Source organism: Pygocentrus nattereri, chromosome 8, assembly GCF_015220715.1.
Source record: "Pygocentrus nattereri isolate fPygNat1 chromosome 8, fPygNat1.pri, whole genome shotgun sequence".
Taxonomy (NCBI): domain Eukaryota; kingdom Metazoa; phylum Chordata; class Actinopteri; order Characiformes; family Serrasalmidae; genus Pygocentrus; species Pygocentrus nattereri.
In genome coordinates this window covers 43,083,027-43,104,502 of record NC_051218.1, presented here as the reverse complement: position 1 = coordinate 43,104,502, position 21,476 = coordinate 43,083,027, and the positions used below count along the sequence as shown (strand labels likewise).

Sequence of the window (21,476 nt, the reverse complement as noted above, 5' to 3'; positions counted from 1 at the left end):
AAAGCAATTTTACCATAACTCATTGAACTCAAAACGGATGAGGAGACGTAGAGAGTATCAAAAAATAACAAACAGTTTAACTGCTGTGTGTCTGAATACTAGTATTTCTGTCAGAGTCGTCAGAAATATGGTTACATTTTTGCTAAATACAGAATAAAAAACTGGTTAGCTACATAACACAGTTAATATTGGGGCTGGCAAATGTTAGCCTGATAATGTGTCTGTATTTGTCAGTGGAAAGTCATCTGGATAAGCTAAGCTAATCTATAGCATTCTCAATACTTCTTAAAACAGCTTATCCAAACAACTTTACAGTCATACAATATTTGAAGAAGTACTAAGAATGCTATAGATTAGCTTCTTAGATCATCACATGTAAGTCGTTTAGATAAGCTAAGCTAATCTATAGCATTCTTAGAACATCTGAAATGATTGTGTCACTGGAAAGTCATCAAAATCAAATCAAAGTATGTCGCATCATATTTACACAGGTGGAAAGTGAATGAAAATCTTAGGTGCCTGGCCCCCTTATAGAACTTAAATACAAAAAATATATATAAATATCTAAGAAGAAAAAGCAATATATATATATATATATATATATACATTCTGAATATACACATATACACAATATACCCTAGTATTGAACTATTCCAATGTACAGTTGTACAGTAATAAGTCATGACATAAAACTATGAAATGTGCTGCTGTACACATTCCGTATGTGCAGTTAGTCTGAGATTGATAATAAATGAGATGCAGGTTCTCATGGATAGGAAACTGATATAGAAATCTTCCAGATTGTACAGGATATGGATAGAAGATGTACAAGATGTTAATCTATATGTGTAAGTATAGGTTTGCTAGATTGAATGTGCAGAGGATCAGAGTGATTTAGATTGTCCATGGAGATGATGACTCAAGAGGTGCATTGACAGGCCTACAGACCAATACACCAGCACTACTGGCTGTTTAGCAGGAATCGTCTGGTTCTGGACTTTATGCTTCTGTACTGCCACCTGCTCGGCAGCTGTGAAAACAGACAACGGCTTGGTGTGGTTGGAATCCTTCAGAATCCTCCTGGTCTTCCTCAGGCAGCGGCTGGTGTATAAGTCCAAAAAGTTTGGGAGCTGGACCCCAGTGATGTGCTGAGCTGTCCACACCACCCTCTGCAGAGCTTTCTGCTCAATGGCAGTACAGTTTCCATACCAGGTGGGGATGGAGCCTGTTAGAATGCTCTCCACTGTATATGTGTAGAATGTTCTGAGGATGCGGGGGTTCATGCCAAATCTCTTCAGTCACCTGAGGTGTTGTGCCTTCTTTACCACCCATGTGGTGTGTTTGCTCCATGTCAGTTCATCTGTGATGTGAACACCAAGGAAGTTGAAGCTGCTGACCCTCTCTACCGTGGCTCCATTGATGGTGATGTGGGTGTGCACTCTCTCTTGCTTCCTGAAGTCCACTATAAGCTACTTGGTCCTGTTGACATTGAGAGAGAAGTTGTTCTCCTGACACCAGAGTGTCAGAAAGCTAACCTCTTCTCTGTAGGCCTCCTAGTTGTCATTGGAGATCAGGCCAACAATTGTGGTGTCATCTGCAAATTTGATGATGACATTGGAGCTGCGTCTGGCTGAGCAGTTGTGGGTGAACAGGGAGTACAAGAGAGGGCTGAGCACACAGCCCTGAGGAGCTCCGGTGTTAAGGGTCAGTGAGGAGGAGGTGAAGCTGCCCATCTTTACCACCTGGTGTTGGCCCATCAGGAAGTTCAGGATCCAGCTGCACAGAGAACTGTTCAGACCCAGACCCTGAAGCTTAATACCGAGCCTTGAGGGCACGATGGTGCTGAATGCTGAGCTGTAGTCCACAAACAGCATTCTCACATACATGTTCTTCTTGTCCAGGTGGGAGAGGGCAGTGTGTAGAGTCAGGGCTATTGTGTCATCAGAGGACCTGTTCTGTCTGTAAGCAAACTGCAGTGGGTCCAGTGTGGCAGGTAATGAGGAGTAGATGAAGTCTCTGACCAGCTTTTCAAAGCACTTGCTTGTGATTGAGGTCAGAGCAACCAGGCGCCAGTCATTTAGACTCTGGCTGACTTTGGAACTGGCACAATGGTGGCCAGTTTGAAGCATGTGGGAGTGTTTCAACTGAGAGTGAGAGGATAAAAGATGTCTGTAAACACTCCTGCCAGCTGATGTGCACAGGCTTTGAGAGCATGGGCAGGGACCCAGTCAGGCCCCACTGCCTTGCGGATGTTAACATGCATGAAGGCTCTGTACACATCAGCCATGGAGACGGAAGGGAGTGTTGACTCGGCGGCAAATAATCTCTATGTGGACAGGAAGAAGCATTGTGCTACCATTTTTGTTGATTTATCAAAAGCGTTTGATATAGTTGATCACATTCTTCTTTTAAGGAAAATTTACTCAAATGGACCCAAAATTACCTTTCAGGCAGACAACAGTACGCAGCACTGAGTAATTACAAATCAGATTTTTTGAGTGTATCCAAAGGAGTACCACAAAGTTCAATTTTGGGCCCAATTTTATTCAAATATGTATATTAATGAACTTGCTGCCTCTGCCTCAGACTGCAAAGTATACCTGTATGCAGGTGACATGGTTTTATACTGTTCAGCTGACTCTGTTCATGCTGCGATAAGAAAACGGCAATGCTCATTTAATGTTCTACAGGTTGCTTTGCATAAATGCTAAGAAAACTAAGCATGCTGTTTTCCAGATCTACTAATACTGATTTTAATACTGTAAATATCACTACCCTGACAGGATCCAACATCGAAAGAGTCACAGAGTATAAATACCTTGGTATATGGCTGGATGATAAACTCAATTTTAAACCCCATATTAATCAATTGGTTGCCAAATGTAGACAGATGCTCTGTTACCTATAAAGAAATACATTTTGTTTCCCCGTATATGCTAGAAAAAGAATTGTTGAGGCAACCTTGCTAACTGTCATGGACTATGGTGATGTAATTTACAAACACGCATCTGCCAGCTCCCTCAAACCACTGGAATCACTCTGCACTGAGGTTCAACAACAATCATCACTGCAAACTGTATGAAAAGTTGGTTGGCCCTCACTACCATCACAGGAAACACACCGGTTTATTTTTGTTTATAAAACACTCATATGGTCATATGCCAGAATGTTTTACTTCAGTGATATCTGTAAATGATGGTATTTATCAGTCTCGCTCCAGTAGTTGGATCACATGCCAGGAACTGAGGGTTTTTACTGAACTGGAAAAATCTGCTTTTAGTTACAGCACCAGTGAGCTGGAACCTCACTACAAGAAACACTAAAGTTCAGCTCAATGGGTCACTCGGTCATTTTAAAAATCTAGTCCCTAACCACTTCCACTCTGCCTGACACTGTTTTACCTGAATTTTTATCTTATTTTCATTATTTATTTAATTTTTATTATTTATTTGTTAGTTAATGTACTGTTATTCATATTTCTATTCTTATTTTAATTATGATTATTTTATTATTATTTGTCATTTTAATAAATGTTTTTTTTTAGTTTTTAGTTTTTTTAGATTTGGCTTTATTGACATTTACATTGTAGCTATGTTTTAATGACTGTTTTATGATTTTTATTATATTTTTGTGTATTTTTACTTTTTATGTATTTTTATTTTTCAGCTTCCACACAAAATCAAACATCGTGCTGCAAAACCAGAGTTAGCATCAAAACAGAGGTGCTGGAAAGGTTTCTTTGTGCAAAACTATAGAAGCGTTTAAAGATCCTTTCGATGGATAGTTCTACAGAGAACCATTTTTGTGAAATAAGAACATGACATAAAGGCTCTGGAAAGAACTCTTAAATTTGAAGATTCTTCAAAACATTAAAAAGTTCTTTATACATACTAATCTTTTAAAACATGTCTTTTTAAGGAACCAAAAGTGGTTCTTCTGTGGCATCACTCCTAGCCAAAAGGGTTCCACATAGTTGCAGAAAAGGGGCTATGGTTTGTAACAAAAGCAGAACCAATATTGGAGCTATATGCAATGGGTTTTCCATCATGGAAACCTTCTGGAAAGAACTGTAGAAAAATTAGAAGCACACACATAAAAGAACAGTTCTCTGAGTTGTCCTGGTTCTAGTGCCTTTACTGAAGAACTCTTGAAGAACCTAAAAAAGTTTCATCAATATGAAAAATTCAAATTTAGAGGCAAGTAACAGTAGGGATCCACTGCTGGAATGGGTCAAGGTCAGAATCGGCAGATTTTAGCTCAAAAAATGAATCCAGTATATTGTTTATTTAGGATGATCTGCGTTACAATGTTATGAGGTAAATATTTAAGCCACAACATGTTTTTAGAGAGAGAGAGGGAGAGGGAGGGAGGAACGAGGGACGAGGAGAGCTCCATATAAAGATAGAGGAGGTAAGCTGAGGACACCGCAGAGGTTCTTCATGAAAGGGGCTGGATAGAGAAACTCAGGAGTGAGGAACATCAACAGAATACTCGGTTATTTCCACTGATCACAAAATCCAGGTGTAATTTATATGAATTAGCCTGTTTACCACTTGTAGCTCATTGAAACAAGGGGAGAAATTTCATCAAGGGAGATTTAAACTATTAATCAACACATTTGTGCTCGTAAGTAGACCAAGTTTATCATCGTTAGAACTTAATCAAAGGTCATTGTTGTATGTTTTTGTCAGTTTTTGATGCCAAAGCAAATGGAAAAAAGTGCAGATTTGAGTCTGATATATGAATATAAGCTGAAAGTAAATGCTACTTACACAACTGACTATAAAGTTATTATGCAGTTACATAATTTAAATAATGTAGCAAAACCACAGCAACTCAGTCTGTTGTTTAATGTGCGTACGATTTGTTTTTCTTCTTTTGACAGGAGCTCTCAGTAAGACAGTCTGAGCGTGCAGAGTGTTGGAGAGTAGAGCAGGATGCTGGGGCGTGAGGGTGGTGGGATGAGGGTCTGCTACTGGCTAACACTGGTCACAGGCTTGGTGGAGTGTTTATGCTTCGCTGGGGTCGTGTTCGGATGGGCCTCGCTGGTCTTCGTGCTCAAGAGCGACGGCTACTTCCGCTACCTGTGTGTGAACAAGACGGTCAATGGGACCATCACAGAAGGTAAGCTGTGTACACACACATACACACACTCTTTACATGCAATGTAAAACAGAGCTGCACCGAATGGAACACATGTTTATGCAAAAGACAGAGACCACCATTTATAATCAAAGCAGCCAGTAAATAAATTTCTGATTTTTCTGTGTCAGGAAAAAAAGAGGAAGTGCAGAAATATGAAATTCTTCAGAATTCAGCTTGTCCCTATTTTGCCTTTATTACAGCTTCCATCCTATTTTTGTAGACTTACTTTCAGTTTTTTTAAGAAATCTGCAGAGATCTTTTTCCACATCTCCAAAGTTCAGTCTTAGAAGTTGGCTGTATTTCCTGCTTTTAACAATCCAAGTAAACCAGACACATTCAGTGACGTTGAGATCTGGGATGGTCCACTGTTCTGAGAATGTCAGCAAGTTTTCTTATTGTTTGTCCATTTTCTTTTCTCAGTGAAGGCTTCTTGATAGCTGCACATCCTTTCAGACATAGCACTGCATTGTCCTCTCACAGTGGAAGGATGCACAGAAACATCTGTGGATGTTTTCAAATCTGAAGCAAGAATGGAGCTCCTTCTCATGTCTCTCTTAGATAAAAGCTTTTAGTACTGTTTATATGGTGATGACAGTTTCTGTGGTCTACCTGGTGGTCTAGTCCCAATTTCTCTGTAACAGAATTTTTTTTAACTTCAATTTTGGAAAAAAAAAATCCCCACTTATTTTCCCCTTTTGTATGCAAATTGATCTTATTTCTAATCTCCTCATATTAACGTCCTGAAAAATGAATAGCTTGTGCTGATTAGCCTTGTGAACTGGAAGTTTAATGAAGGGAAGGAGGTTTCTGGCTTTTGCACAGATTGACAGACAGCATGATACAACTTTTTCTTTCCTGATATTGATATTAATATTGAAGCTTTCTAATATGAGTTTTTTAAACTAACACATTTTAAAATTAGTTTATAGGACGATCTTCACTGAAGATGAGCATCTTAAATACCACATAGATAGATAGATAGATAGATAGATAGATAGATAGATAGATAGATAGATAGATAGATAGATAGATAGATAGATAGATAGATAGATTGGTACTGAAGTTAAATTGCAGTTTTACAGTAGCAAGTCATATAATTGTATTGTACAGGGTGAGTCAAAAGCCACAGGACACCGTTTTATCTTATTTTATTTTTATGCTGTCACAACCCTCCACAATGAAGGTGGTGTTTGTTGCGGATTTTCTTAGCATGCACAATTTGTTTGAGATGACCCCAGAGATAAAAGTTGATAATAAAATAAAAATAAAATAAGATAAAGCGGTGTCCTGTGACTTCTGACTCACCCTGTATTCTAATTCTATAAATTAGTCACAAATAGAAAAATAGACATAAATTAAAGTAAACTATAAGAGAGTATGGATTGGATTTATTATTTTTTTCTTTACAATAATCAATCCAGCATTTCCCTCCAGTATGTTGGTACCTATCAGTATGAGATGCCATCATTAGTCACATTGCTAAATATTGTGATTCCATTATGCCTTGCAGCATATTACCAACAGTATTACAAACGCCAAACATTGGTGCGATATTGCTAAAGATTGGCCAAATGTATTTGTTTCTTGGATGAAGTGAGTGCCCAAATATGAGTATTACAAAGACCAGTACTGGGACAAGCAACAAACGACATATTGTGCAGCTGCATTATAAAACGTGGTGTTTGTGCGCTTGTCTTAGATTGCGGCGCACAAGATGAGCAGCTCTCCATCATCTTCACCATCGCCTCCTTCATGATCAACTTCTCCACGCTACCAAACGGCTTCCTGTTTGACCACTGTGGTACCAGGGTAACCAGATTTTTGGGAATGTGAGTCCTATATGATTCTTAAGGAACCAAACGTAGTTCTTCTGTGGCATCACTCCTAGCCAAAAGGATTCTATACAGTTGCAGAAAAAGGGGCTATGGTTTGTGACTATAGCAGAACCAATATTGGTGCTATATAGAAACATTTGTAAAAGGTTCTTTAAAAAAACTATATATAACAGGTTCTCCATCGTGGAAAGTTCCTGGAAAGAAATGTAGAATACTTAGAAGCACACACATAAAAAGAACAGTTCTGTGAGTTGTCCTGGTTCTGATGCCTTTACTGAAAAACTCTTAAAGAACCTAAAAAGTTTCATAAACATTAAAAGTTCATATTTAGAGGCAAGTAACAGTAGGGATGCACTACTGGAATGGGTCAAGATCAGAATCGGCAGATTTTAGCTCAAAAAATGAAACCAATGTATTGTTTATTTAGGATGATCTGTGTTATAATGTTATGAGGTAAATATTTAAGCCACAACATGTTTTTAGAGAGAGAGAGGGAGAGGGAGGGAGGAACGAGGGACTGGGAGAGCTCCATATAAAGATAGAGGAGGTTAGCTGAGGACACCGCAGAGGTTCTTCATGAAAGGGGCTGGATAGAGAAACTCAGGAGTGAGGAACATCACCAGAATACTCGGTTATTTCCACTGATCACAAAATCCAGGTGTAATTTATATGAATTAGCCTGTTTACCACTTGTAGCTCATTGAAACAAGGGGAGAAATTTCATCAAGGGAGATTTAAACTATTAATCAACACATTTGTGCTCGTAAGTAGACCAAGTTTATCATCGTTAGAACTTAATCAAAGGTCATTGTTTATTTAGGATGATCTGTGTTGCAGTGCTATGAGGTAAATAGTGGGAGGCGGGTAAGTGCTCTCACACTGTATTTAAATGTTGATGCTACAGCTGTACCATAGTTACATGAGTAGCAGAATTCTGATTTATTGTGATAAATAAACAGTGGCTTCTTGCTTTAGATACAGCACTTTATTTGATTTTATTCATGTCATGACAAATGTAAAGTTATTAAAAACACTTAATATAAAGTGGGACAGAGTAGAAACTACTGGACACATATACTATGGGCTAAGAAGGAGCAACAAAGCCATGACCACAAAGCTGGTGCAAAGTAGTACAAAAACATACTGATTATGAACCATACCTTACATATAGCTCCTATACATCACACTTCATTGTAAATAGTCTCAATAATGATTGGACATCTTGTAATTGTCTTTTATGAAACTGTATGTTTCACTGTGGAATGTTGTTTAACGCGTCTGTCAGAGTTAATGGGCTCAGACTTTATTGCAAGAGTTGACTGCCATGGAAAACATATGCCATGAGTAGAAGAGGAGAGAGTTCATGAGTAAGTAACAATCTCACAGTCATATGATGGGAGGTTGTGTGTGTCTATTAGACCGATGGCTTTCTGAGACCTGCATATCATATACACTCACCGGCCACTTTATTAGGTAAAAGGTTGGACCCCCTTTTGCCTTCAGAACTGCCTTAATTCTTCAGGGCACACTTTCAACAAGGTGTTGGAAACGTTCCTCAGAGATTTTGGTTGGTTATTTGAGTTCCTGTTGCCTTTCTATCATCTGGAACCAGTCTGCCCATTCTCCTCTGACCTCTCACATCAACAAGGCATTTTCGTCCACACAACTGACCGCTCACTGGATGTTTCCTCTGTTTCGGCCCGTTCTCTGTGAACCCTAGAGATGGTTGTGCGTGAAAATCCCAGCAGATCAGCGGTTTCTGAAATACTCAGACCAGCCCGTCTGGCACCAACAACCACGCCACATTTAAAGCCCCTTAAATCCCCTTTCTTCTCCGTTCTGATGCTCGGCCTGCACTTCAGCAAGTTGTCTTGACCACCTCTACATGCCTAAATGCACTAAGTTGTGGCCGTGTGATTGGCTGATTAGCTATTTGTGTTAACAAACAATTGAACAATTGGCCAGTGAGTGCATATCATATATATCATATAGCAATGCTTTGTATCAGTTTATTGTCATTTTCTCACTCACTCAACAGCTTCTTAGCTTTATTAGAGCCTAGGAAATGTATATATTCACATATACAAAGCAAAAACAAATCGTTCAATGTCAGAATAACAGATATATATATATATATATATATATATATATATATATATATATATAGGGCATTTGTGCAGCTTACAATAGTAAACAATCTTCACATCACACACAAAGTTGTTAATATTGCATTTAAAGCTATTTTATAATAGCTTAAATTATCAGTACTGTATCAGTATATTAATATGGTATATTAAGCTATTTATTATAGGCTAAAATATTTTAAAAAGTGTTCTTAGCTATCTAATAATCTCACTGCTTGCAACTCTCCTCCTTACATCACTCTCACTCCGGCACATCATTCGCTGGCAGCTTATTTACTGTATTTAAGTCTCATTTGTTTGCTCGCTGTTTACCACGTTGTCATTTTGATCTGTCTCCATCTTCATACCTTCTTCAGTCCCTCCTTTCTCTTCATCTGGGTCTCCTTCTGTTTCTCTTTCCTCCTCCCCCTGCTCCTCTCCTTCCCTTATCTCCTGCTCTTTATCCTCAGCTTCTTTTTTGCCTTGGGCTTCAGCCTCGCCTTGATTCTTGCCCTCCTCTGCCTTCTCTCGCTCCTTCCTATCTCGCTCTATTTTTGAGAGGTGCTGGCAGAGGGACTGAACGTAGGTGAACACACTGAAAGGGTCAGGGTTCTTCCCCATTAGTAACATGTCTGATACGTCCAGGAGGGGGCAGCAGCCAGCCAGAGATCTGAGAAAGGGGGTAGGATGGAGAATGAATTATGGACTCATTCACACTCTAACACATTCCTATTGTATGTGATACCCACGTTCACATCAAGGCACTTACATACAGACACTCTCTCTTTCTCTCTACCCTCCATATAAACAGTCACTTCTTTCTCAATGCCTTTTTCCTTTTGTCTGTTTTTTATCATGAATTCTTACTCTGCAGTGCTGAAGGCCAGAGTGAAGTTCTTCTCTCGTTCGCTGTTAAGGGTGCAGAAGTCCAAAGCATCTGGGAAGAAACGATGAACAAGAGCACAGAAGGCCTCTGCATTTAACCCATCTGTGCCGTGAAACACCCACATTCACACTAATGAAAGCACACACTCTAAGGGGCAGTGAGCGCACTTACCCAGAGTGGTGGGCAGCCCTATTCACAGCGCACAGGGAGCAGTTGGGGGTTAGCTGCCTTTCTCGAGGGCACTTCAGTCATGTTCTCTCAGCTCAGGGGATCGAACCAGCAACCTTCCACCGCCATCTGAAAGTATACAACTCTTCCCACAGTTTTTGAGATATAGATACCGTTTTAACTTAACCCTTGTGTGGTGTTCAGGTCCGTGAGACCCATTTTCAATGTTTACCAAAAGAAAAAATGATGTGATTTATTATCATTTCAACCTCAGATTCTTGGCCTTTGTTCATTTTCAGTGAAGAACATATAAAATAACCCATTTTCAGTGTCTTCACTCTGTTCACCCCACACACATTTATAGTACACATGTGGTGTTGGGCTGAACTTGCGGTTAAAAGTATGGAGGTGCCGTGTCCTTCACTCTGTTCTCCTCCTACATGGCCTACTGTTGGTGTGTGTGTGTGTGTGTGTGTGTGTATGTGTGTGTGTGTGTGTGTGTGTGTGTGTGTGTGAGAGGGTGGACAACATGGACAGGCTGCTGACTGGCTACAGCTGCTAAAGGAGATCCCTATGCTGGTCAGTTGTGATATATTTAAACATCTGGTATTTTTTTCATAAATTGTTATGACTGTATTAAAAACAACAATAATGTGGTAGGTCCACCAGACCACTGAGTAACAAACACATCAATAAATAACATAGTAACCATTCAGCAACACCCTAGCAACCATATGGGAACTGCGTGAGCTGTGCAATCATTTTGCATTTTCTTCAGGAAATGCTCTTTCCTAGTTTCTATACAAAGTTCATTAAAATGACTTACAGAAATATGTAGGTAGAGGAGAACAGGGTATACTGAGGCAATGGATAACAGGACCCATCATTTTTATTTAGGCAGCTATATACAGAAATAAACATGTGGTCACAGATTCTGGAAGAATAGTTCATCTCACATGAAATCTGATTGAGCATGTGAAGGGAGTGCCAAGCTAACCAATGTGTTTCTTCTCAAGCCCAGTGAAATTATAAAGGTCAAGATGTCATCAGTCTTGTATGTTAAAAGAAACAGACAGACTTATGTACAAATTTACAGCAGTACAAGCTTCAACACGAGGTCATAACCTTAGCTGTGTGAGTCTGAGTTCATGTGTGGAGCAGTTTTCTCAAAAGTGGGGTTGTGGGTTAAATCATGCCAGTAAAATAAAATGTAAAATAAAATGTAGATTTGCTTAAATATAATTAGGTAAAACACATTCATGAATGTTGTAGGAGCATTGCAGAATTTTCATCATGTCAAGAAACCAGAAACATAAATCCAACAGGGGCTCAGCTCCACTGGCAGCCTGAGAAGAGCAGCCAATCAAGTGTCAGAAGGGAAGTCTATTCAGTCTGCTGCAAAAGACAACACAAACACTAATATGTCACAGATTCCTGATGCACTCAGTGGTTTCAAAACGTGTTTTCCCGGGGAAACTAGTGAACTCTAATGGTAACCATTGAACCAATTTTCTATTAGAAAGCAAAATCCATCCATCCATCCATCCATCCTGAACGTCTGGGTCACGCGGGCAGCAGCCTAAGCAAAGAGGCCCAGGCCTCCCTCTCCCCCGCCACCTTCTCCAGCTCTTCCGGAGGGATCCCAAGGCGTTCCCAAGACAGTAGAGAGATATAATCCCTCCAACGTGTCCTGGGTCTTCCACGGGGTCTCCTCTCCGTCAGACATGTCTGAAACACCTCCCTAGGGAGGCATCCAGAGGCCATCCTTACCAGGTGCCCGAACCACCTCAACTGGCTTCTCTCAACGTGAAGGATCAGCGGCTCTACTCCAATCACTCTACTCTCACTCCATCCTTCCTTTACTTGTGAACAAAATCCCAAGATATTTAAACTCCTCCACTTGGGGCAAGAATTCACTCCCGACCTGGACAGAGCATTCCACCCTTTTCTGCCTGAGGACCATGGTCTCAGATTTAGAGGTGCTGATTTTCATCCCAGCCGCTTCACACTTGGCTGCAAACTCATCCAGAGAGAGCTGGAGGTCCCGGCCTGACAGGACCACATCATCCCCAAAAAGCAGACATGAAATCCTGAGGCCACCATACTGGACACCCTCTGCCACTTGGCTGTTCCAAGAAATTCTGTCCATAAAAGTTATGAACAGAATTGATGACAACGGACAGCCCTGGCGGAGTCCAACCCTGACTGGAAACCAATCCAACTTACTGCCGGCTATACGAACAAAGCTTCTGCTCTGTTTGTACAGGGACTGAATGAGCCATAACAACGAGCCTCTCAAACCGTACTCCTGGAGCACTCCCCACACGATCCCCCGAGGAATGCGGTCGAATGCCTTGTCCAAATCCACAACAAATATGTAGACTGGTTGGGCAAACTCCTACGCACCCTCCGGGACCCAGGTGAGGATAAAAAGCTGGTGTAGTGTTCCACGACCTGGGCGAAACCCGCATTGTTCCTCTTGTAGCTGAGTTTCAACTATCGGTCGGACTCCCTTCTCCAGTACCTCTGCACAGACCTTACCAGGTAGGCTGAGAAGTGTGATCCCCCAATAGTTCGAACACACCCTCCGGTCCCCTTTCTTAAAAAGTGGGACCACCACCCCAGTCTGCCATTCCAGGGGGACTGCCCCAAATGTCCACACGATGTTGCAGAGGCGTGTCAGCCAAGACAGCCCTACAACATCCAGAGCCCTCAGGAATTCCGGGCGGATCTCATCCACCCCCTTTGTTCTGCCACCAAGGAGTTTTCCAACCACCTTGGCTACCTCAGCCCGAGTGATTGACAGATCCTTCCTCGGATCTCCAAGCTCTGCCTCCTCTGGGGAAGGATCATTGGTGGGAATGAGAAGATCCTTGAAGTATTCCTTCCACCGTCCAATGACATCCCCAGTCAAAGTCAGCAGCCCCCCAGCCCCACTGTATACCATCATGTCACTGGCCTCCCTCGATATGCAGTCGAAGCTTTGTCGGATGTGGGAGTTGAAGATCTTTCTGGTAGGTTCCTCTGCCAGACGTTCCCAACAAACCCTCACAACTCGATTAGGTCTGCCAGGTCTGTCCGGTATTTTCACACGCCATCTGATCCAACTCACCACTAGGTGGTGATTGGTTGACAGCTCCACTCCTCTCTTCACCCGGGTGTCAAAAACACATGGTTGCCAATCCGATGACACAACTACAAAGTCAATTAACAAACTTCAGCCTAACTGTGCACTTATGCACACCTTTGTGTTCGAAAATGGTGTTTGTTATGGACAGACTGTGGCGAGCACAGAACTCTAATAAAACACCACTCGGGTTCAGATCGGGGAGGCTGTTCCTCCCAATCACGCCCTTCCAGGTCTCACTGTCAATGCCCATGTGAGCGCTGAAGTCACTCAGCAAGACAATGGAGTCCCCACAGGGGCCACTTTCCAGTACCCCATCCAGGGTCTCCAAGAAGTCCAAGTACTCCGCATTGCCATTCGGTGCATAAGCATAAGTTCTCCGACCTGAAGGCGCAGGGAAATAACCCTCTCGTCCACCGGAGAAAACCCCAACGTACAGGCTCTGAGCCGGGGAGCTATGAGTAAGCCCACTCCTGCCCAACACCTCTCACCCTAGACAACTCCAGAATGGAATAAAGTCCAACCCCTCAAGAGAGAGAGTCTGTTCCAGAGCCCCTGCCATGTGTTGAGGTGAGCCCAACTATATCTAGTTTGTATTTCTCAGGCTTATACACTAGCTCGGGCTCTTTCCCTGCCAGAGAGGTCACGTTCCATGTTCCGAGAGCCAGTTTCAGAAGCCGAGGATCGGAACGCCAAGGCCCCCGCCTTCGGCCGCCACCCGATCCACATTGCACCGGACCTGCAAAGTGCAGCTATACAGTAAGTGGAGCTGATAAAATGGACAATGAGCGCAGAAACAAGGAGGTGGTCTTAATGATATGCCTGATCAGTGTACATTAACCAGTAATATCCACCTCCACCTGTCACTGAGTAAAAAATGCTCGTCCCTGATTCTGTGTTTCACTTGCAATATGATTTCAGATTAACACTGACTTTAAGGCTGAAGATAGGAAAAAGTCAAATTCATACCTTTTTCTCTATCTCAAATGCAATCAGTGGACCAAGACATGCTTGTGTATTTAGTATGTAGTTAACAATTAATGGAAACTCATAGCCACCAACTAATATTGTGCAAACTGTATGACATAAATCATCACATTCTTTAAACCACAATGCATTAAGCAATCTCAAACGAACTTGCTCGGTTGGTTTCTGACACTGTATGACATATAGTTATCTATAAAAATGGAAAAAATGATGGTCACATGTTATTTTGACCTTTATCAGAAAACCTGTCACACTCTGAAGAGAGTTAACTTAGACTGAAGGGTTGGAATGCTTCCAGCAAATGAGTGTTCAGTGGTGAACAGAATGGATCTGAACAATGACTGATACACCATCCAAAGGTATTCAGGCACCCCTGAACCAACAGCTCACTAATGCTCTTGTGACTGATCGCAATCAGATCCTCACAGCAATGCTCTAGCATCTAATAAGCCTTCCCAGAAGAGTAGAGGCTGTTACTGCAGCAAAGGAGAATGAATACCCTTATAACGCCCCTGATTTCGGGAGAAACGTTGGCTACACTGGTGTCTACAAACCTTTGGACATATGTTGTAGCAGAAATCCATTGCCCTTTGCTTCATGACCACATTTATTTGCTCTTTCATGGCAGTTACACCAGAAGTTTGAATGAACTTCAGAAGGCTACTTGATGGAAATTAGTGGCTTCCATAAACAATGATCTTTCATGGATTTCCAGGGTTAGAAAGTATTTGATTGTTTCCACCAATCCCTGGTTGCTGAAGGCCAGTTGTGCTGTTTTCCCAGCAGATAAAATGAACATACAGGGTCGATTTAAAATATTCTTTTTATTTAAATACAATTTTATTTTATTATTAAATAAGTAAATAAAGAAGGGGGGGTCGGCAGTCGTGAGCTGGAGGTTAGGGTACCAGCCTTGTGACCGGAAGGTTGCTGGTTCAAACCCCTGAGCCAACAGTACATGACTGAGGTTCTCCTGAGCAAGACATCTAATCCCCAACTGCTGGGTGCTGCGGATAGGGCTGCCCACCGTTCCGGGCAAGTGTACTCACCGCCCTCTAGTGTGTGTGGTCACTACTGTGTATGTGCTGTTTCACTGCATTGATTGGTTAGATTGCGGAGGTGAAATTTCCCTGTTGTGGGACTAATAAGTGTCACTTAAATAAATAAATAAATTTCTCAGACAGCGCTTAAGCCTAGTCCCATATGAAGCAGCTACCTGAAAGGAAAATGTATTTTACTAGGTCTAATCCTTGTTCGGAAAACCAACCCATAACATCCTGATTGCTGAAGTGTCACTGTGCCTTCTTTCATTGAATTCGCAGGAGGATGTTAATCAATTATCAATTATTAATCATTATAGGACCGTGTTGGTCAAGCATAATGATTAAAACTGATTTATTTTCAAGTCACCTATCCATGTGACTCTTTTTGGAGATTTAAAACTAGCTAACGTTGTAATTAAGCTATACTGATGTTTTTGTCTAAAGAATTCTGAAAGATTTGGTGATTTTAAACTGCATAGAAATATAAGCAAAAGTTTGAACGCCCCCAGTCAACATGGTTTGTTGATTTTCTACGTGAAAACACATTTTCTACAGGGAGCAAACTTAAATATGTCTCCTTTTTGTGCACAGTTTCTATTTATCTATTAATCTGAAAAAAAAAACATACAATATTAAAAAGTGGCATGACTTTTTATTTTTCCCCAATATGTGAAACTCAGCAAATAAACAGTAATTGTTCATTAACTACTACAGACCTGTAGTTACTACAGCTGACGTCACATTTGATGAGGTCTGGCGAGGCTTGTCCGGCCTTATGTCTCCTCCAGCTCCTGTCACCATCCGGAGTGAGGAAACTGAGATAGTTAACACCTACAAGTACCAGGCTGTTTGTACGTGTAACAAGCCGGGATGGGAAGTGAACGTGGTCCAGGTGTACAAGAACACTTTCCGAGGAGGATAAGCTCCTTTGGTGTGAGAGGCCGGCTGCTAAAAACTTTCTATGAGTCTGTGATGTCAAGTGTCATTTTTTATGCAATTATGTGCAGTATTACAGCAAAGGACCCAAGCAGACTGAACAAGATCATTAAAAAGGCTGGTTCAGTCCTGAGGGCTATACTAGACATAGTCAAGGAGAGGAAGATGCTGGCAAAGGTGTCAGTTATCATGAAGAACTTTTTCCCACTCACTCCACAAAACACTACAGGGACAGAGGAGTACAGTGAGCAGCAGGCGGCTCCAGCCTCGCTGCACAGATCACTTCTTCCTGCACCGTAATGCATCTGTTCCACATGCATCCCTGTTCATCTACGTATCATCTGCACTGCACTTTATTACTGCTTATTCTGCACTGGTCTTTGTGCACAATACTGTGTTTTACAGCAGTACTGCTTCTGGCACTTTTACCCAAATATGGACACACTGTGGAAATGTATGACTGTGGAACAATACTGCTATCGTAAACTACCTCTATCTGTGGACTGCTATTATACTAACATTAACACTAACTGTAACTGTAACTCCAGTACCGTATATATACACCCATACACACATTTTTTGCCCCGTATGTATATTTACACACACACACACACACACACACACACACACACACACACACACACACAGTTGTTGGAACAAAGCCTCATATCTCCAAAATGGTAACTTCACAGGAGAGGGAAAAACATACTTTACGTTTAATGTAAGTCAATGGAACCAGATTTTTTTCCAAGTCATTTTGGGCCATTTCTTTTGATCCATTCATCACAAAATTTACAGGCAATATAAAGGGAAACAACAATTTCCAATATGTCGAAAAACAGAAAAACGGCAAAATTGGAGATACAAGGTTTTGTTCCGAAAGCAGTGAGATATGTATTTACATAGCATTTCTGAACTTCATCTGTCCTGTCAAAATATACATTTGAATTCAGAGTCTCTGTCCTTTTGCACAAATATTGCAATCTAAAGAGGTGAGAAAGTAACTGAATACTTGCTTGTGAAGCGTGAAAAAGTCCTACGGAGCCCTTAAAGGACCACTGGTAAAAAACACAGGTAATGGCTTTGCGTTCCCTCACAATAATTTGCATTCACTCGCAACAATTTTGTGTTCCCTTACAATAATTTTGCATTTTGTCACGACTCCCTTTGGACTCGATCTCCCAGAATTCCCTGGGAGATCACATGACGCAAGCCTCACTCTCACACTCGCTCCAACCAGCCTCCAGTTCCCCAGAGCACTGATTGGTCTCACCTGTTCTTCCTTGATTAGTTCAGTAAAGCCGGGCTTGTAGATCGTCTCATTGCGAGGTGTTGGTTCTTCTCACAGAGCTACTGAGCGGTACTTCTGACTGCTCGGACTGTTCTGACCCCTCCGCCTTGTTTTTTGACCTGATCCCTTTTGGACTCTTTTGCCTGGTCATGTTTGTTTTTGTGTATATGGTCTTTTCTAGATTTGACCATTGCCTGTGACCTGACTGGGACTGTGGGTTCTGTTTACACTACTACACTACATCTGCGAGCGTCTGCGTCATTCTGTCCTGTTACACATTTCCTCACAACTTTGCATTCTTTCACAATAATTTTGCATTTCTTCACAATTTTGCATTGTTTCACAATAATTTTGCATTTCTTCACAATTTTGCATTGTTTCACAATAATTTTGCATTGTTTCACAATAATTTTGCATTTCCTCACAATTTTGCATTGTTTCACAATAATTTTGCATTTTCTCAAAATTTTTCATTCTTTCACAAAAATTTTGCATTTCCTCACAATTTTGCACTTTCACAATAATTTTGCATTTCTTCACAATTTTGCATTCTTTCACAAAAATTTTGCATTCTTTCACAATAATTTTGCATTTTCTCAAAATTTTGCATTCTTTCACAAAAATTTTGCATTCTTTCACAATAATTTTGCATTTTCTCCAAATTTTTCATTCTTTCACAAAAATTTTGCATTTCCTCACAATTTTGCACTTTCACAATAATTTTGCATTTCTTCACAATTTTGCATTCTTTCACAAAAATTTTGCATTCTTTCACAATAATTTTGCATTGCAATAATTCTGTGTTCCTTTGGCTAATGCTGTGTTACCTCGCAAATACAGTGGAATGCAAAAGGTTTGAAAAAGAATGCAAACAATATTGCAAGGGAACATAATGTTTCAAAGCTTTTACTTGCAGGCTCTCAGTGAAGTCGTACATCTGGCTTCGGTCGTGTTTTATATGTGAGCTATAAAGCAAGCAGACAGTTGAACATTCATTCATTAACAGTGACGGTCATGAAACGAACGGGTCATTTAACTTGTTCCGAGCTGAGGAGCAAATCGTGTCTGACACCGAGCTGAGCCGGGAGTGGGAGCGGAGCAGAGCCGGGAGCTCTGAGGGCGAATGAGGAGCTGATCCGCGCCGGCAGCCCGCAGTGACAGAGAAGCCTCCCTCTCAGTACAGCAGGACCCGGAGGCTTTACCGCTGGCACAGCAGACAGCTGGACACGGGTTGGTCAGAAATAACCGCTTCCCTTTCTTCTTTCTAACGCACACAAACAGTGGACTGAGAATAGCTGAGAATAGCCGCAATAACAGAGGCTGAGCAGCGCATTAAAGTAAATAGCTGCAGCGCCAAAGACGGACGCAGTGAGACCTGCTGCTCCGCTGCTGTAAGGAGAGGTCCAGACGTGTAGTCGTGTGTTAAAGGCAATGCCTGAGCCTTTTCCTGCTTTATGCTGGAGTTTCTGACCCTGACGAGTCCTTCAATTAAGCTACATTGACGCAATTTCTGCCAATTCTTTATGACGGCGCAGTTTAGCGTCATTAATAGCGATCAGTGCTCGCCATATGCTCAGCTATTCAGTGGGAGATCTAAGCATATGGACAGCAGTGTTTCATGAAAAGGGTAGATATTTTGGCCATGCCAGCTATTATTATTATCATTATCATTATTATTATTATTATTGTTGTTGTTGTTGTTGTTGTTGTTCCTTTCTAAAAAGTCATAGAAGCCATACAAAGTTTCTGTGATGTCCAGTAGTCGGTAAAGACATTTCCTCCTGGGTTGACATCACAGTGTAAAGGATCTTAATGGTGATCTGGGACTGATTCCAGAAGCATTTGATGGTTTCCCAATGGGATCTAAAGGTGTCAGGAAACTTGTGGTCTCTAATAGTGACCACTCAGCCAGCCAGTTAGTAAACGAACCCATGACCTTTTAACCCTAATTGTTCTAGTGGGCTTTTTCCAGCAAGTTTATAATATCATTCTTATTTATCTACTTTCTTTAGGCACACGTGTTCATATGAGTCGTTCCAAGAAAAGAGTGCCGATTCAGTGCACACCATTCGGTGCCATGTGTATAAGACAAAAGATCTGTTAATAAGTGATTTTCAAGCTTAAATGTAATCATTCAATGTTACTCGTTAACATGGTGCGAATGATACAGTTTCAAGTTGTAACATCAAATCGTGCTCAGATATGTTTATACATTTACACTACATATCAGTGTTGTCGGAACAAAATCTAATGAAAACATTATTTAAAAATGCTCTTCTTCTTTACATCGTGTGTAAATTTCATGATGAATGGCAGAAAAAAGAAACGGACTAAAATGACTTGGAAAGACGTCTGGTTCCATTGACTTACATTAAAAGTAAAGTAGGTTTTTTCCTTCTCCGGTAAAGTTATCACTTTGGAGATATGAGGTTTTCTTCTGACAACAGCAATATGTAAAGTTAATAATGAAACACATTCTAAGTTGTGTATATATATATATATATATATATATATATATATATATATATATATATATATATATATATATATCGCTGCTGTTGGAACAAAACCTTGTATGTCCATTTTTAATGTTTTTGACATAATTTGTAAATACCTGTTACCCTTTACACTGCATGTAAATTCTATGATGAAAGGACTAAAAGAAACAACCCAAAATGACTTGGAAAGACGTCTGGTTCCATTGACTCACATTAAAAGTAAAGTAGGTTTTTTGCTTCTCCTGTAAATTTACCATTGTGGAGATATGAGGTTTTGTTCTGACAGCAGCGACATACTATATACAATATATAATGTGCTGTCACATTAAGTGGCATGATGAAGAGGGGGTGACATCATGTCAGCCTTTGGAGTAAACTGTGCTTTTATTTAACTATAATATTAATTGTTTAATATTAGTTGTTTTTGAGTCTATTAAGCATAACATGTCCACTCTAGCACACAAAATGAATATATATATATATAGAGATTTTTTTTTTCAATTTATGTCACAGAAAAGTCATATCTAGGGTCAATTTAGCATCTCCAACTGGCCTGAATGCATATCTTTGGACTGTGGGAGGAAACCCATATAGACGCGGGGAGAAAATGCAGATTTCGCACAGAAAGAACTCTGGTTGCCCGACCGGGGAATTGAACCCAGGCCCTTCTTGCCATGAGGCGACAGTGCAATACATTCCATTCCAAAACACATGCAGTTTGATTGGGGGCATGAAAACTTTTGCATACAACTGTATCTCAAAAGTTAACTTCTATCAACACTACAGAGGCCCTGATTTCTGTTTATCCCCCTGTTCAAAATACATCTCATCCATGGAAACCATGTTCAAACAGATCCTTCCCAGCCTGCAACATAATATACAGTGGTATATACATGAAAGGTATTAGAAATTATTTATCATTTTAAAGTCTTAACTATATGTTCAAGTTTGATGCTACTGGGCGGAGTGGTGGGCCTCGAGAGCATCAACTTGTTCCAGACATAACAATAATGAGAAGACAAGCAAATTTCATTGTCATGGAATGGGATCGTTTGATTGGACTGTGGCCCCAAAATATCCTTCTTATGTACCTGACTGTCCTGAACTGTTCATAAACACGCAACTTGTTTTTAAATGCTTCTGCTTTTGAAGTCCATAAAGTGGGTAACCTTTGACTAAAGTGGTACCTTGTCAAGTTAGTGGAACAGTTGCACTAGTGAGATAACACTGACTTTTGGAACCTTTGGAGGCTAAATAATGCCAACGTACAGTTACTTTTTGTGAAAGAGATGGCCTGTTTTGTTTCCCAGCAAGAGAGATGAATTGGTGACTGGTCATTTGTTTCATTTGAATCTCTGGTCATGTGTCAACTGTTTCCTTCTCTTTACCTCTGTGCATGTCCTAATCATACAGCTGCTTTCTATAGGCTCATGTGTC

The 21,476-nt window shown here is 40.8% G+C and overlaps 3 protein-coding genes and 1 long non-coding RNA gene across 4 annotated transcripts in view; 3 read left to right on the top strand and 1 right to left on the bottom strand.

Annotated features, from left to right (window-relative positions):
• The first annotated feature begins 4,536 nt into the window (after positions 1-4,536).
• Positions 4,537-7,954, top strand: LOC108438373 (solute carrier family 43 member 3-like). The gene is made up of 3 exons (XM_017716149.2): positions 4,537-4,626; positions 4,886-5,124; positions 6,845-7,954. The coding sequence occupies exons 2-3, from the start codon at positions 4,938-4,940 to the stop codon at positions 6,976-6,978; spliced, it is 321 nt and encodes a 106-aa protein (XP_017571638.2). The 5' UTR covers positions 4,537-4,626; positions 4,886-4,937; the 3' UTR covers positions 6,979-7,954.
• LOC119263818 lies at positions 4,591-7,954 on the top strand. Its single transcript, XR_005130546.1, has 2 exons — positions 4,591-4,667; positions 7,785-7,954. It is a non-coding gene; the product is annotated as an uncharacterized LOC119263818 (long non-coding RNA).
• Positions 7,955-9,406: 1,452 nt separating this feature from the next.
• On the bottom strand, positions 9,407-10,113 carry LOC119263838 (MICAL-like protein 1). Its single transcript, XM_037540374.1, has 2 exons — positions 9,971-10,113; positions 9,407-9,773 (listed from the first exon to the last, which is right to left on the bottom strand). Exons 1-2 carry the CDS (start codon positions 10,111-10,113, stop codon positions 9,407-9,409), a joined length of 510 nt encoding a protein of 169 aa, XP_037396271.1.
• Positions 10,114-18,338: 8,225 nt separating this feature from the next.
• Positions 18,339-21,476, top strand: part of slc43a3b (solute carrier family 43 member 3b) — a 30,608-nt gene continuing 27,470 nt past the window's right edge. The window contains exon 1 of the mRNA XM_017716156.2: positions 18,339-18,771. The gene's annotated coding sequence lies outside the window, so the exon portion shown is untranslated. The remainder of the gene's footprint in view (positions 18,772-21,476) is intronic.

Bases quoted from the DNA above. Each gene is read 5' to 3' on its own strand.
- LOC108438373 (XM_017716149.2), top strand. From the start codon at position 4,938: ATGCTGGGGCGTGAGGGTGGTGGGATGAGGGTCTGCTACTGGCTAACA. The intron at 5,125-6,844 runs GTAAGCTGTGTA...CGCTTGTCTTAG, and splicing joins CAATGGGACCATCACAGAAG to ATTGCGGCGCACAAGATGAG.
- LOC119263838 (XM_037540374.1), bottom strand. From the start codon at position 10,113: ATGTGGGTGTTTCACGGCACAGATGGGTTAAATGCAGAGGCCTTCTGT. The intron at 9,774-9,970 runs GTAAGAATTCAT...CCCCTTTCTCAG, and splicing joins CTGGCCTTCAGCACTGCAGA to ATCTCTGGCTGGCTGCTGCC.